Source organism: Nerophis ophidion, linkage group LG20 (genome assembly GCF_033978795.1).
Source record: "Nerophis ophidion isolate RoL-2023_Sa linkage group LG20, RoL_Noph_v1.0, whole genome shotgun sequence".
NCBI lineage: Eukaryota > Metazoa > Chordata > Actinopteri > Syngnathiformes > Syngnathidae > Nerophis > Nerophis ophidion.
In genome coordinates, this window is record NC_084630.1 from 46,636,085 (window position 1) to 46,652,923 (window position 16,839).

The window sequence follows — 16,839 nt, forward strand, 5'->3', positions numbered from 1 at the left end:
TGGACGTAGAAAGGAGTGAAGATCTGAGCGAGTTCTGCCAACACACCCAGGCTGCTTCTGTTGCCGCTACGGACCTTTCTTGAGACACGGGAACCTGAAGAGTTTTACGAGGCCGAGGTCATCGCCAGTCACCAGCACGGCGCTGCTGTAGTTGGCGTCCACAGAGTTGACGGTGGTGACGTTGGAGTATTTAGGCCAGATGCTGTTAACCTCTGGCCCCAGAACACCCGTCCACGTCATCCAGTGGATACCCTTGGCCTCTTCTTTGGACAGCACTTTACCTGCGGGGCACAAGCTTCAAGCGTCAAAGTTTGGGTCAGTAGTGAGGGTCGGTGAAGGGTACCTGGCATCCGGAAAAAGAGGCGCTCTCCGGCGCCGTCGTTAGTCTGCAGGAAACGGGAGTCCACGGACCAGTCCAGGTGTGTGATGAAGGAGGTAGAGTGGCCGCACTCGCCCACTTTTTTAAAGCGTTGGGCGACAGCGTAGACGTCCACCACACCATCATTGGAGCCCACCGCCAACAAGGAGCCGTCTGGTGAGAACTTGAGCTCGTGTATCACCTCCTTCCTGTCCTTAATGTGCACCACCTCCGTCATGTCCCTGATGTTACAACACGTCTCGCCTCGTTATTCACCCTCAACCATGTGACTGAACAAGGTCAGGGGTCACCTGACTCGCAGGACCGTGAAGGAGCCATCCTTCATTCCCAGAGCCAGCTGAGATCCGTCGTTGTTGAAGGAAACGCTGCGCACCGATTCTTCCATATTACAGCGAGCCAGCAGGGTTCGGTCCGGCAGACTCCAGAGCCTGAGATACGCACAGGAAGTGACCACGCACAGGAAGTGACCACGTGCAGGAAGTGACATCGGACAATGGTTGATGTCAGAACCGTGACAGCTCACCTGACAGAGCGGTCATCGCTTCCGGTAGCAGCGACTGGCTGCTTGGGATGAAGGTCCAGTGCCCACAGTTCCCCCTCGCTGTGACCTTGCATCAGCAGAACCGGTTTGTCCCGGTCCCGGACCATGACCTCAAAAATCTCGCTGTCCTGTGTGCCTGCCAGGATGCGGTCAGCCTTCCAGCAGACGCTTCGGATGGACAGACCTGAAACCACGCCAGCGTGACGTCAAGCATAACGTCGAACGTGACGTCAGGTGTCTCGTCAGGTGTGCCATTTGCAACCAACCTTTGTATCCCTGCTCGGCTTCACGAAGATCGATTTTGGTTATGGGCTTGAAGTCGACGTCCCACAGTCGCACACAACCGTCTCGTCCTCCGGTGGCAAAACCTTCTTCACAGGCGTGCATGCTGAAGATTCCCGCCTAAAACCAGACAAACGCTCTTACCCATCAGCGTCCCTTCTTGTGCGTGTGTGTCACCGCGTGTGGCAGTGCGGGTGTGACAGTGTGGGTGCGTGTCAGCGCGTGTGACAGTGTGGGTGTGTGTTAGCCAGTGTGACAGTGTGGGTGTGTGTGTCAGCCAGTGCTACAGTGTGGGTGTGTGTCAGCCAGTGTGACAGTGTGGGTGTGTGCCAGTCAGTGTGACAGTGTGGGTGTGTGTCAGCCAGTGTGACAGTGTGGGTGTGTGTCAGCCAGTGTGACAGTGTGGGTGTGTGCCAGTCAGTGTGACAGTGTGGGTGTGTGTCAGCCAGTGTGACAGTGTGGGTGTGTGTCAGCCAGTGTGACAGTGTGGGTGTGTGTGTCAGCCAGTGTGACAGTGTGGGTGTGTGTCAGCCAGTGTGACAGTGTGGGTGTGTGTCAGCAAGTGTGACAGTGTGGGTGTGTGTCAGCCAGTGTGACAGTGTGGGTGTGTGTGTCAGCCAGTGTGACAGTGTGGGTGTGTGTCAGCCAGTGTGACAGTGTGGGTGTGTGTCAGCAAGTGTGACAGTGTGGGTGTGTGTCAGCCAGTGTGACAGTGTGGGTGTGTGTCAGCAAGTGTGACAGTGTGGGTGTGTGTTAGCCAGTGTGACAGTGTGGGTGTGTGTCAGCCAGTGTGACAGTGTGGGTGTGTGTCAGCCAGTGTGACAGTGTGGGTGGGTGTCAGCCAGTGTGACAGTGTGGGTGTGTGTCAGTCAGTGTGACAGCATGGGTGTGTGTCAGCCAGTGTGACAGTGTGGGTGTGTGTCAGCCAGTGTGACAGTGTGGGTGTGTGTCAGCAAGTGTGACAGTGTGGGTGTGTGTCAGCCATTGTGACAGTGTGGGTGTGTTTCAGCCAGTGTGACAGTGTGGTTGTGTGTCAGCCAGTGTGAGAGTGTGGGTGTGTGTGTCAGCAAGTGTGACAGTGTGGGTGTGTGTCAGCCAGTGTGACAGTGTGGGTGTGTGCCAGTCAGTGTGACAGTGTGGGTGTGTGTCAGCCAGTGTGACAGTGTGGGTGTGTGTGTCAGCAAGTGTCAAGTGTGACAGTGTGGGTGTGTGTCAGCCAGTGTGACAGTGTGACAGTGTGACAGTGTGTGTCAGCCAGTGTGACAGTGTGGGTGTGTGTCAGCCAGTGTGACAGTGTGGGTGTGTGTCAGCCAGTGTGACAGTGTGGGTGTGTGCTAGTCAGTGTGACAGTGTGGGTGTGTGCCAGCCAGTGTGACAGTGTGGGTGTGTGCCAGCCAGTGTGACAGTGTGGGTGTGTGCTAGTCAGTGTGACAGTGTGGGTGTGTGTCAGCCAGTGTGACAGTGTGGGTGTGTGCCAGCCAGTGTGACAGTGTGGGTGTGTGCCAGCCAGTGTGACAGTGTGGGTGTGTGCCAGTCAGTGTGACAGTGTGGGTGTTTGTCAGCCAGTGTGACAGTGTGGGTGTGTGTGTCAGCAAGTGTCAAGTGTGACAGTGTGGGTGTGTGTCAGCCAGTGTGACAGTGTGTGTCAGCCAGTGTGACAGTGTGGGTTTGTGTCAGCAAGTGTGACAGTGTGGTTGTGTGTCAGCCAGTGTGACAGTGCGGGTGTGTGTCAGCCAGTGTGACAGTGTGGGTTTGTGTCAGCAAGTGTGACAGTGTGGGTGTGTGCCAGCCAGTGTGACAGTGTGGGTGTGTGCCAGTCAGTGTGACAGTGTGGGTGTGTGCCAGTCAGTGTGACAGTGTGGGTGTGTGCCAGCCAGTGCTACAGTGTGGGTGTGTGCCAGCCAGTGTGACAGTGTGGGTGTGTGTGCGTACTCCGTGTGCCGCCTGGATGGTCCTGACCAGGGAGATTCCGCGCCACACATACACGTCGCCATTGAGCGCGCCTGAGTAGGTGGTTTGCTCCTTGGCGGTGGCCACACACAAGATGGTCTGAAGGTCACCCGCCTTCCCGAAGATTCCCCTCTTGGGTGTCAGAGCGTTTCCACACAGAGTCCAGAACTGAGACAAGATCATCAATCAATCATTACAGTTTTAATATGAAGGATGGGGGTCAGCATTACAATTATTAATTATGTACCACTCTTTTTCAGAGCAGGAGGACAATCATTACTAATCATTATTAATTTTATAATCGCCTGCCTGAGCTGCTACCTTGTGGTGGTAGAGGAGTTTACGCGTCCCAATAATCCTAGGAGCTACAGTATGTTGTACGGGGGCTTCTATTCTCCTGGTAAAGTCCCTCATGAAAAACAGATCCTAGGTGAGAGACCAGCCAAAGAGCAGTTTAAAGACGACCATGATTAGACAATATTGAGGACCAACGTTTCCCTCTCCAGGACACAGGTCACCAGGGCGCTTTCTGGATTTAGGCCTGCATGTGGGGCTGGGCCTGCCCTCAAGCTGCCCGGCCAGGCACAGCCCGAAGAGGCAACGTGAGTCTTTCCTCCTATAGGTGGTGAGCCCATAGAAGTCGGGTGCAGTGTGAGCTGGGCGGCAGTCGAAAGCAGGGCCCTTGGTGGTCCGATCCTCGGCTACAGAAGTTAGCCTTTGGGATGTGGAATGTCACCTCGCTGGCGGGACGGAGCGGAAGCTAGTGCGCGGAGTAGAGAAGTTACTATCCATTCGGACTCACTTCGATGTATAGCAAGAGCTCTGGAACCAGTCTTCTCGACAGGGCCTGGACTCTCTTCCACTACGGCGTCGCCAGCAGTGAAAGGCGAGGGGTGGGGGTGACTATACTTGTTGCCCCCCGCTGAGTTCAACTTGGTGGACGAGAGGGTAGCTTTCCTCCGCTTCAGGTGATTCCCTTGTTCTACTAGCGTGTTCAACGCCTACGTTGGAAACGGCAATGTGGCGTGATTAGGAGAAATGGCCGCCCTGATCTGAACTTGAGTGGTGTTTTGCTATTAACACTTTGTGCTGGTCACAGAATGTCAATAACAAACAGTATGTTGAAACATAAGGGTGTCTGTCCGCATGTGCACTTTGCACCAGGACACCCTAGAACGCAGGTCCATGATCGACTTTGTTGTTGTATCATCCCATTTACGGTCTCATAGTTTGGATGCTCGGGTGAAGAGAGGGGCGGAGCTTTCAACGGATCCTCACTTGGTGGTGAGTGGGCTCCGATAGTGGTGGAAGATGTCGGACAGACCTGGCAGACTCAAATGCAGAGTGATGGCCTGCTAGGAACGTCTGGCAGAGTTTTCCGTTTACCATTTCCACCTTCGGAAGAACTTTGAACATGTCACGACAAAGCCACTGGACATTGAGTCCGAGTGGATGATGTTCCGTACCTCTATCGTCGAGGCAGCCATCAGAGCTGTGGCCGCAAAGTGGTCAGTGCCTGCCATTGCGGAAATCCAGATGGATGCCATCAAGCTGAAGAAAGAGTCCTATCGGGTCCTTTTGGTTTCTCAGACTCCAGAAGGCAGCGGATTAATCGAATTAAATTGAAACTTTTATAAGTAGATTGCACGGTACAGTACATATTCCGTACAATTGACCACTAAATGGTATCCCCCCCAATAAGTTATTCAACTTGTTTAAGTCGGGGTCCACGTTAATCAATTCATGGACAAATACTGAAAAGCTAAGCGGTATGCGGCTTTGGCCTTTGCATAGACAAAAACTCGGACATGGGAGGAGTTTGGGGAAGCCATGGCAAACGACTTCCGGACGGCTTCGAAGCAATTCTGGACCACCAAACTCCGCCTCAGGAGGGGGAAGTAGTGCACTGTCAACACCGTGTATGGCGGCGGTGGTGTGCTGCTGACCTTGACTGCGGATGTTGAGGATCAGTGGAAGGTATACTTAGAAGACCTCCTCAATCCCACCTACTCGTTTTCTAATGAGGAAGCAGTACCTGGGGACTATGTGTCGGGCTCTATTTCTGGTGCTTAAATTGGTAGTTAAAAAGCTCCTCGGTGGCAAGGTCCCGGGGGTGGATGAGATCCGCCCAGAGTTCTTTAAGGCTCTGGATGCTGTGGGCCTGCCTTGGTTGACAAGACTCTGCACCATTGCTTAGACATCGAGGGTGGTACCTCTGGATTGGCAGACTGGGGCGGTGGTTCCTCTCTTTAAGAAGGACAACCGGAGGGTGTGATCCTACTTTGTGGGATCACACTCCTCAGCCTTCTCTGTAAGGTCTAATTAAGTTTACTGGAGAGGAGGCTACACCGGATAGTTGAACCTCGGGTTCAGGAGGAACAGTGTGGTTTTCGTCCTGGTCATGGAACTGTGGACCAACTCTATACTCTGGGCAGGGTTCTTGAGGGTGCATGGGAGTTTGCCCAACCAGTCTACATGTGCTTTGTGGACTTGGAGAAGGCCTTGGACCGTGTTCCTCAGGAAGTCCTGTGGGGAGTGCTCAGAGAGTATGGGGTATTGAAAATTATTAATTATTATTTTTTACCATTTTCTTGTGTAGACTACAATTATAAATACTTACAATTGTATTATGTAGACTACAATCATTAATAATTATAATTATGTTGACTACAATTATTAACAATTAAAATTATAATTTGTAGACTACAATTATTAACAATTAAAATGTTACTATGTTGACTACAATTATTAGTAATAACAATTATTAATAATACAATTGTATTATGCAGACTACAATTATTAATACTTACAATCTTATTATGTAGACCAAAATTGTTAATAATTGCAATTTTATTCCGCGGACTACAATTATCAATAGTTAAAATATTATGTAGAATACAATTATTAATAATCACAATTGAATTATGGAGACTACAATTATTAATATATACAATTTTATTATGTAGACTATGATTATAAATAATTAAAATATTATGCAGACTAAAATTATTAATAGATACAATTGTATTATGTAGACTGATTATTAATAGTTAAAATGTTATGTAGACTACGATTATTAATAATTATAATTGTATACTGCAGACTACAATTATTAATAAATACAATTTTATTATGTAGACTATGATTATAAATGAAATGTTATTATGCAGACTGAAATTATTAATAAATATAATTTTATTATGTAGACTACGATTATAAATAATTTAAATTTTATTTTGCAGACTAAATGTATTGATAAATACAATTTTGTTATGTAGATTACGATTGTTAATAGTTAAAATGTTATTAAGCAGACTGCAATCATTAATAATTACAATTGTATTATGGAGACTACAATTATTAATGATAAAATGTTATTATGCAAACTACAATTATTACTAAATACAATTGTATTATGTAGACTACAATTATTAATGATTAAAATGTTATTATGCAGACTACAATTATTAATAAATACAATTGTATTATGTAGACTACAATTATTAATGATTAAAATGTTATGATGCAGACTACAATTATTAATAAATACAATTGTATTATGTAGACTACAATTATTAATGATTAAAATGTTATTATGCAGACTACAATTATTAATGATTAAAATGTTATGATGTAGACTACAATTATTACTAAATACAATTGTATTATGTAGACTACAATTATTAATGATTAAAATGTTATTATGCAGACTACAATTATTAATAAATACAATTGTATTATGTAGACTACAATTATTAATGATTAAAATGTTATGATGCAGACTACAATTATTAATAAATACAATTGTATTATGTAGACTACAATTATTAATGATTAAAATGTTATTATGCAGACTACAATTATTAATGATTAAAATGTTATGATGTAGACTACAATTATTAATAAATACAATTGTATTATGTAGACTACAATTATTAATGATTAAAATGTTATGATGTAGACTGCAATGATTAGTCATTCAAATGTTATAGAATATTTCACAGCTGCTAGGTGTTAAGCCCCGCCCACCTTGATGTGTTTGACGCCACAGCTGACCAATCGGGCGGACACAAGCGGATCCCAGGCCACGTCAAAGATCTGCGGCAAGAAAGGGGGATCAATAATCAATAATCAATAATCAGGAGTTGAGCGGACCACAGCTCAGGTGAGGCCTACTCTGTCCGAGTGGCCGGTGGCTGTGGCGAGGACTCGTCCGCCCCTCCAGTCCCACACGCACAAGGTGTTCTTCGCGTCCAGTCCCACGGAGGCCAGGCGCTGTGACGACACAACAAAAATACACACACACAAACACAACATCATCACCCACACACCAACACCACACACACACCAACACCACCACAAACACACCAACACCACACACACACACAACATCACCCACACACCAACACCACGCACAACATCACCCACACACCAACACCACACACATCATCACCCACACACCAACACCACGCACAACATCACCCACACACCAACACCACACACACAACATCACCCACACACCAACACCACACACACAACATCACCCACACACCAACACCACATCACCCACACACACAACATCACCCACACACCAACACCACATCACCCACACACCAACACCACACACAAAACATCACCCACACACCAACACCACACACACAACATCACCCACACACCAACACCACACACACAACATCACCAGAGAATTTAAGTCCCTACCTTTAGTCAAAAGTGATTTATGACCCCCCATAAAACAATGATTTATGACCCCTCAAGGTCAAAGGTCAATGATTTATGAGGGGTCAAGTTCAAAGGTTAATGATTTATGAGGGGTCAAGGTTAAAGGTCAAAGTCAAAGGTCAAAGTCAAAGGTCAGGTTCAAATGTCAAGGTCAAGTGGGTGTGGCTTACCCGGAAGAGGGTGGAGTTAAGACCTGCGGTGGGAGTGGTTAAACCAGGAAGAGGGTGGAGTTTTAAACAGAAAGAGGGCAGAGTTAAGACCTGCGGTGGGAGTGGTTAAACCAGGAAGAGGGTGGAGTTAAGACCTGACAGGGAACAGAGGAGGGTTCAGTTTTTTTAAGAAAGCAATGTCATCTGAGCAGCATGTGACCATATATTTGATAGTTTAAATGTTTACGATCGTTTGAAACAACTTCCAGATTTCGATGTATTGATGGCTGGGAATGTTACGTGTGGAGATGTGGACACGCACGCACTTCACACACACACACAACACACACACACACACACACACACAGACACAGACACGCACAGACACACAGACACACACACACACACACACACACACACACACACACACACACACACACACACACACACACACACACACACACACGCAGAGGAGGGGTACAAAAGGGCAATGTAAGGCTTAGTCATTATTTGGAGCTTTATACGTTAGCGTAAAGACTTTGTTCGATTCGGTCATGATTAGTGAAACGCCTGTTTCGATTTATAAAAATAATAAAACTTACATTGACGCTCCGCAAAAAAGTCGAGTGTTTCTAAATCGTATTCAGTTTTCAGCTAAAAGAAAGAAGAGACGGAAGCCCTTTCTCGATATTTTCATCGTTATCTACCGTGGATTGGGAAGTTTTTGGTGGACACGCACACACACGCACACACACACACACACACACACACACACACACACACACACACACACACACACACACACTTCACACACACTTCACACACACACACACACACACACGCACACACACACACACGCACGCACACACGCACACACACACACACACACACACACACACACACACACACACACACACACACACACACACACACACACACACACACACACACACACACACACACACACACACACACACACACACATTCGTACGCACTGAAACAACTTCCGTACCTCACGAAAACATATTTAAACAGATGGAAAAAACTATCGCAGAACACAGTGTCACGTAGCAACTGGTCTTTACGGTCGTTTGAATCAACAGGTCAGTTTGGGGGACAAAAGGAGGGTTCAGTTTTTACTGACTTCCCATCTGACAGTTTAAATGTTTATGACCGTTTGAATCAACAGGACACGCACGCACACACACACACACGCACGCACACACACACACACACACACACACATACACACACACACACACGCACACACACACACACACACACACACACACACACACACCATTACCTCTGCTTTACCATGTTATTAGACATTGGTTTAACTCCATTTAAGCATTTAAACGTTAAAAGCATTGCACTTGTACGACGATGTAATACCTTTTTTTTTTTAACAGCCGATGACGACGAAGTGAAAGACGATGAACTTTGCTTAAACGGTCTTACAAAGTTGGAAGATGATTTTCGAGGTGTGTTTAAACCTTCAAATTATTTAATATTATGTGTATTCATTATTTAGTTTCATAGAGGATTTGCCGTAAGATCCTAACGCGATCGTTTTAACACAATCGCAGTCTGGTGAGTCAAATGATTCTCATTTTACAAGAAAAAAAACATGCGGTATACGATACATATATACATATATTTACTTACAGATTTTCCGTTTACATCTCTTGCTCACTGGTCTCCCTTAAAGCTGGCGGGTCCGTCAACGGCCGTTCCAGGCAGAGGAGAAGGCTTGATTGCGCCAAAGACTCCAGACATCGAATCCTTGCTCCGAGGGGAAATCATCGAAAACGACGGTGAATGTCCGACAGGCACCCGCTGTAAGTTTTTCTCGTTTTCTGTAAGCTTTTTAAGATTCTCAGGAGCTTTAAAGAGCTCCTCTCATTCCAATGTCTTTCGCTCAAATGAATTTCGCGCCTAAGGGGAATGGGCGGGGACTGATTCCGGAGGTGGGCGGTTGTTTCCGCCAAGCAACCTTCTGGTTGAAATGGAGTGTGGATCAAGATGGATCCCTACTCTATATTCTTTTATTTAACCCAATGTTTTTTAAATACGTGTATAATGCTTTATATCCTATGTGTTGTGAATTCCATCCTACAATATCTTCCAAGGAACCCAAAGAAATGTTACCACACCTCCCGCTTTATTTATTCTATAGATTGCCTGAACTATTTCATAAACTAAATCTTGTCTTGTTTCTGATGCTATGTTTTTTATGCTCATCAATGCACTGTTGGACTGCGAGCACACAACTACTTTCCTTGCTTTGTTTTCCTCTATCCAGTTAACTGCCATATAAATTGCTACCAATTCCCCCGTAAAAACAGATAGTTTATCACTGATTATTTTATTTAATACTATGTTTCCTTGTGGGATAACTGCTACAGCTCTTACCTTTATTTTTTTTTATATAGTTTTTGATGCATCCGTATATATCATATCTCAATCCATTTTTCTATCCGGTAACTATTTAAATTTCTATTCTTTAGTAATTGCATGTTTTCTTTTGGGTTATCAAACATCCACGGTGGTATTGCAGGCATTGGTACTGTAGGACTAACTTTAATATTGTCAATTTTAACTTTATTACATATGTCTCCTATAATCCACCCAAAACTATTCTTTTTTGTTTTCTCTTTTTCTTGGCAGATTGGTAGCACTGGACAAGTCGGATATCCTTGCTTGGATCCTTTTAAAGTTGCCCGATAAACTGCTGAGAGTTGATCTCTCCTCTTGTCCAAAGGTTTTTCGTTCATTTTTACTTGTAATACTGGCACTAGGGTTGATGTAGTAGCTCCACAACATAACCTTAAAGCCTGTGACTGGATCCGGTCTATTTTCCCAAGTCATGTTTTTGAAGCAGATTGGTAAATAATGCATCCGTAATCAATAACAGATGGAATTAAAGTTATAAATATATACATGTATTGTTTTCAACGTTAACCTATCAGCCCCCCAATCATTACCCCTCAAAGACCTCATTATATTTAACACCTTTTTACTTTTTCCCCTATTTTTTTATTTTCCGGAAGGAACACTCCTGAAGGAATAAATAAAGTACTATCTAATCTAATCTAATCAAATCTATTTTGCTGATGTGGGTTGACTAGTTCATATTTTTATCAAACCATATTCCTAAATATTTAAATACTTGTACCTCTTCTATATTTTCACCTTAGAGTTTTTATTTGGAGCTTGTTTTGTACTTTTGTCTTTGTAAAATGTATGACTTTTGTCTTTCCAACAGAGAATCTTAAACCTCAAACCGTTCCCCAGTCTTGAACATTATTTACCACTTTGTTAGTTTTTTGATTATTTCTTTTGACTCTAAATAATATACTAGTCTTTCATTAATCTTTTTTTTTTTTTCCATTACTTTTCCCCAAATTTATAATTTCCTGCCTCTTCCGGGTCTTACCCTGACTTGCATATTGGAATTGTTACCGCTAATTTTCCCCTCTGCCGGTCATTCTCCTTCTTCATATATCCTGTCATATCATTTCAAGACCACTTCTTTGACGATGCTACCTAAGTTTTTGATCATTTGATAACCCGCTAGGTCTTTCCCCGGTGACGTATTTTTAACCTTTTTCAAAATTCGAACCATTTCATTCAAAGAAAATGTCATATCCATAGTGTTGGTAAAGCTATTATCGTTGTCTTCCATCATTTCCCCAATATTTAAACTCATTGTTTTTTCTCTCTTTTGTTTTTCCACATTTCTCAAATTATCATTACTGTGCACTTTAACACATTTTTTTTGCTAAAGGTTCTGCTGTTTCTTTACCCGTGACTACATCTTCTTTGATAAATGTGGCACATCATCCTCTTTACCCTTCATTCCTATCTTTACGAATCGTTATATATCCTTTTATTATAAAGTTTAATTTTGGCTTCAGCCCTGTTTCTTGAATACAAATTATACGTGGTTTAGTTTTCATATTTTTAATATATCCCTTTAATTCATGTTCGGTTGCTATCAAACTTCTGGCATTCCACCGGACCATTAACAGGGTGTTGGAATGTGGTAACATGACTCCGTCACGTCTACTCTCCGTAGTACAGCTTGCACCCGGTACCAAGATAGTTCTTTCAACAACTTTGATGCTGCTTTGACAATTATTTTGATCTTCTCAGTCTTATTTTTACTTTCATTTTGTATCAAAGCTGAGTTGTGCTCTCTGGTTTATTTTGCAAATGAACCGACAGAACATGATCATGTACAAGACTCGCCTACCCACAATGCACTGCAACCCAACGCTCCTGGTCGGATGTTTTTTTCGGGGTTCATGGAGAGATGCGGTAAAGAGTGGTAGCCAAGACACACGGTCACACACGGTCACACACGGTCACACACGGTCACACTCGGCAATTATTTTGCCTTGGGGAGCAGATATAGAGGAAAAAAAATTTGTCTGGGGGGCCGGGATATCTGATTTTCAGGTACAAAAAACTTCACAATGACACAAAATAAACACAACAGTTAAACCTCACACTAAAAACAAGACATTGACTTGTACGTTCAAAAGACAGAATAGAACAAGTCAAGACATGCAATGCCATCTACAAAATGTTATGTAAATGTTAGTCATTACACACGCGGCTATGGTTTTGATGTATTTGTTGCAGACATGTTTACGTCAAGTAACATCACATGGTTCCATTTGCACCTTTCAACAAATCTGAAAAGGAATATTAAGAAGTAAAACTTATATTTAATCCTACCTCTTCTCCGAGCACACGGTGACCGTACATACGGGTCGAAAAATGTTGACCTAATTCAGCATTTCTCAAAGTGTGGGGAATAGAGACATGACAGGTGGGGCGCGAGGAAAGGGAGGAAATTTTTTATTTTTGATTTTTTTTTTTTACTATGCTTTCATTTTCTATACACACTGTAAATCACTTTGTGATTCTGTCTGTGAAATCCGCCGTATAAATAAATGTAAATTACTTATTTTTCCTGTAGGCTTTAAATTTCTCGGCAGGAGCGAAAGTTTGACAGACATAGCAACAGTAACTTTTGCAGGCAGGTCTAAGAGGAACAAACTTTCGCGCGGATGGGTAGCAGGCTAATGTGCGAACCACAATTACACAAAATGGATACATTTGCAACTCGCACCTCAAAGGTCTGCGGAGAAACAAAAATATGACGGGTCTAATCAACCAAAAAGTCAACCTAAAAGAAAATATGGCGAAGGGTATCTTGCTCTTGGATTCACGGCAGCGGAGGTGGGGGCAGAGGAGAGACCCCTGTGTGTTCTTTGTCTAAAACGGCTAGCAGCAAACAGCATCAGGCCCAACAAAGTAAAGAGACAACTCGAGACCACACATGATGTCCAATAAATTGTTTTGTTGGGGCGATGGGGGTAGGTGGGCCTTGAGTCTAAAGTGGTGATGACAGAAAAAAAAAAAAAGTTTGAGAAGCCCTGACCTAATTGTACGGATCTCACTTTAAACGGCAAACCGATCATTTAAATGTTTTCACTTTGAATATGAAACGAGGAGTAAAATGTACAATGTACAATATTATCAATTATTTCACAAGGACATGTTTTAAGGATATTGTACAGTATCATTAAATCTAAAATGAATGTTCACTTTCAGGATCATTTTATTTTTAGCCAGTAAACAACTGTTATGTACTTTTGAATCGGGTTTTCAAAAAAAAAAAAAGGGAGGGACAATCAAGGATCAACAATGGCATGACTTTCACTAACTTGCGTGAGGTCAAAAGACAAGAGATTTTAGACCAATGCTGCTTTGGATCTGTTCCTGCTAAACTAGTAAGTGACTTTCAATGCTCAAATCAGAATAATAATACTAATTTTAGCTACTGGAAATTTGTGTGGTAGCAATAAATACCCACCAGCGCGATACTTTGCAGTTCCACACTGACCAACCACGCAACAAACTCAAAAGAACTGTACAAGGAAAAAAACAATGCAGTGACTTCAAACTGCAAATATAAGGTTTGAGTAAAATATGTAGGTTGGTGTGAATGTTGTCCGTCTATCTATGTTGACCCTGCGATGAGATGGCGACTTGTCCAGGGTGTACACCTCCTTCCACCCGATTGTAGCTGAGATAGGCGCCAGCGACCCCCACGTCCCCAAAAGGGAATAAGTGGTAGAAAACGAATGTAGGTTCCTACTGTGGAAAGTTCAGTAATACAGAATCATTGTGGCATTATCGTGTCAGTTGGACGCTATATGCGCTAGTCCTCATGGTAAATGTGGTTTTGCTTTTGGGAAAACGCCATCGCTTTGGTTCACTGGTGCGGCCAATATAAACCAAAACTGAAAATTCTTAAGTGGGGCTTTAAGTAGAGTTTATAAATCTTGTATCTGTGCCACATATAGCCTTATTTCAGTGTCAACAGTCTCCAGCTTACTTGCTACACATGTTTTGGCTCTGCCCATCCCTGTGCAGTTATTGGACCGACATTTTTAATACTTTGTCTGATGTTGTAATTACCTACTAGGCCTTCTTTGCCTTTATTTGTTGTTGTATCTTTATGTTAGCAATTGGGACTTTTTGAATGAAATTGTCTGTGGCTCCATGTTAACGAAGTTGCCTGTACTATTTGACTGATGCATTTTATTGATTGATTTATTAGCAGTAATTGCACAAAGGCATTCTTCTTCTTTTAGTTTTCTGACAGCACGTAGGCGTTCGCATCAACTTTCGTCTTTTTAACAAATGGGTAAAGGGGGGATGATGTATGCCGTAAAACTAGTTGGCACATTTAATATTTAATAATAATGAATATTGTAAAATTCTATAATTTTTGTTATTTAAAGGGGAAAACCCGATTCAAAAGTACATAACAGTTGTTTACTGGCTAAAAATAAAATGATCCTGAAAGTGATCACATTCATTTTAGATTTAATTATACTGTACAATATCCTTAAAACATGTCCTTGTGAAATAATTGATAATATTGTACATTGTACATTTTACTCCTCGTTTCATATTCAAAGTGAAAACATTTAAATGATCGGTTTGCCGTTTAAAGTGAGATCCGTACAATTAGGTCAGGGCTTCTCAAACTTTTTTTTTTTTTCTGTCATCACCACTTTAGACTCAAGGCCCACCTACCCCCATCGCCCCAACAAAACAATTTATTGGACATCATGTGTGGTCTCGAGTTGTCTCTTTACTTTGTTGGGCCTGATGCTGTTTGCTGCTAGCCGTTTTAGACAAAGAACACACAGGGGTCTCTCCTCTGCCCCCACCTCCGCTGCCGTGAATCCAAGAGCAAGATACCCTTCGCCATATTTTCTTTTAGGTTGACTTTTTGGTTGATTAGACCCGTCATATTTTTGTTTCTCCGCAGACCTTTGAGGTGCGAGTTGCAAATGTATCCATTTTGTGTAATTGTGGTTCGCACATTAGCCTGCTACCCATCGCGCGAAAGTTTGTTCCTCTTAGACCTGCTGCAAAAGTTACTGTTGCTATGTCTGTCAAACTTTCGCTCCTGCCGAGAAATTTAAAGCCTACAGGAAAAATAAGTAATTTACATTTATTTATACGGCGGATTTCACAGACAGAATCACAAAGTGATTTACAGTGTGTATAGAAAATGAAAGCATAGTAAAAAAAAAAAATCAAAAATAAAAATTTCCTCCCTTTCCTCGCGCCCCACCTGTCATGTCTCTATTCCCCACACTTTGAGAAATGCTGAATTAGGTCAACATTTTTCGACCCGTATGTACGGTCACCGTGTGCTCGGAGAAGAGGTAGGATTAAATATAAGTTTTACTTCTTAATATTCCTTTTCAGATTTGTTGAAAGGTGCAAATGGAACCATGTGATGTTACTTGACGTAAACATGTCTGCAACAAATACATCAAAACCATAGCCGCGTGTGTAATGACTAACATTTACATAACATTTTGTAGATGGCATTGCATGTCTTGACTTGTTCTATTCTGTCTTTTGAACGTACAAGTCAATGTCTTGTTTTTAGTGTGAGGTTTAACTGTTGTGTTTATTTTGTGTCATTGTGAAGTTTTTTGTACCTGAAAATCAGATATCCCGGCCCCCCAGACAAATTTTTTTTCCTCTATATCTGCTCCCCAGGTCAAAATAATTGCCGAGTGTGACCGTGTGTGACCGTGTGTGACCGTGTGTGACCGTGTGTCTTGGCTACCACTCTTTACCGCATCTCTCCATGAACCCCGAAAAAAACATCCGACCAGGAGCGTTGGGTTGCAGTGCATTGTGGGTAGGCGAGTCTTGTACATGATCATGTTCTGTCGGTTCATTTGCAAAATAAACCAGAGAGCACAACTCAGCTTTGATACAAAATGAAAGTAAAAATAAGACTGAGAAGATCAAAATAATTGTCAAAGCAGCATCAAAGTTGTTGAAAGAACTATCTTGGTACCGGGTGCAAGCTGTACTACGGAGAGTAGACGTGACGGAGTCATGTTACCACATTCCAACACCCTGTTAATGGTCCGGTGGAATGCCAGAAGTTTGATAGCAACCGAACATGAATTAAAGGGATATATTAAAAATATGAAAACTAAACCACGTATAATTTGTATTCAAGAAACAGGGCTGAAGCCAAAATTAAACTTATATAATAAAAGGATATATAACGATTCGTAAAGATAGGAATGAAGGGTAAAGAGGATGATGTGCCACATTTATTAAAGAAGATGTAGTCACGGGTAAAGAAACAGCAGAACCTTTAGCAAAAAAAATGTGTTAAAGTGCACAGTAATGATAATTTGAGAAATGTGGAAAAACAAAAGAGAGAAAAAACA

General features: G+C 42.9%; 1 protein-coding gene across 4 annotated transcripts in view; it reads right to left on the minus strand.

Moving 5' to 3' along the window:
* The window catches only part of LOC133539227 (echinoderm microtubule-associated protein-like 6), a 35,718-nt gene extending 28,237 nt beyond the window's left edge, over positions 1-7,481 (minus strand). For all 4 annotated transcript variants that reach the window (XM_061881398.1, XM_061881399.1, XM_061881397.1 and 1 more), the window contains exons 1-8: positions 7,329-7,481; positions 7,182-7,250; positions 3,135-3,320; positions 1,187-1,322; positions 903-1,104; positions 670-807; positions 344-600; positions 75-281 (exon numbers count right to left, since the gene is read on the minus strand). In XM_061881398.1, coding sequence (XP_061737382.1) covers positions 75-281; positions 344-600; positions 670-807; positions 903-1,104; positions 1,187-1,322; positions 3,135-3,320; positions 7,182-7,250; positions 7,329-7,472 — 1,339 coding nt within the window. In that variant the 5' untranslated portion in view covers positions 7,473-7,481. The remainder of the gene's footprint in view (positions 1-74; positions 282-343; positions 601-669; positions 808-902; positions 1,105-1,186; positions 1,323-3,134; positions 3,321-7,181; positions 7,251-7,328) is intronic.
* Positions 7,482-16,839: the final 9,358 nt, after the last annotated feature.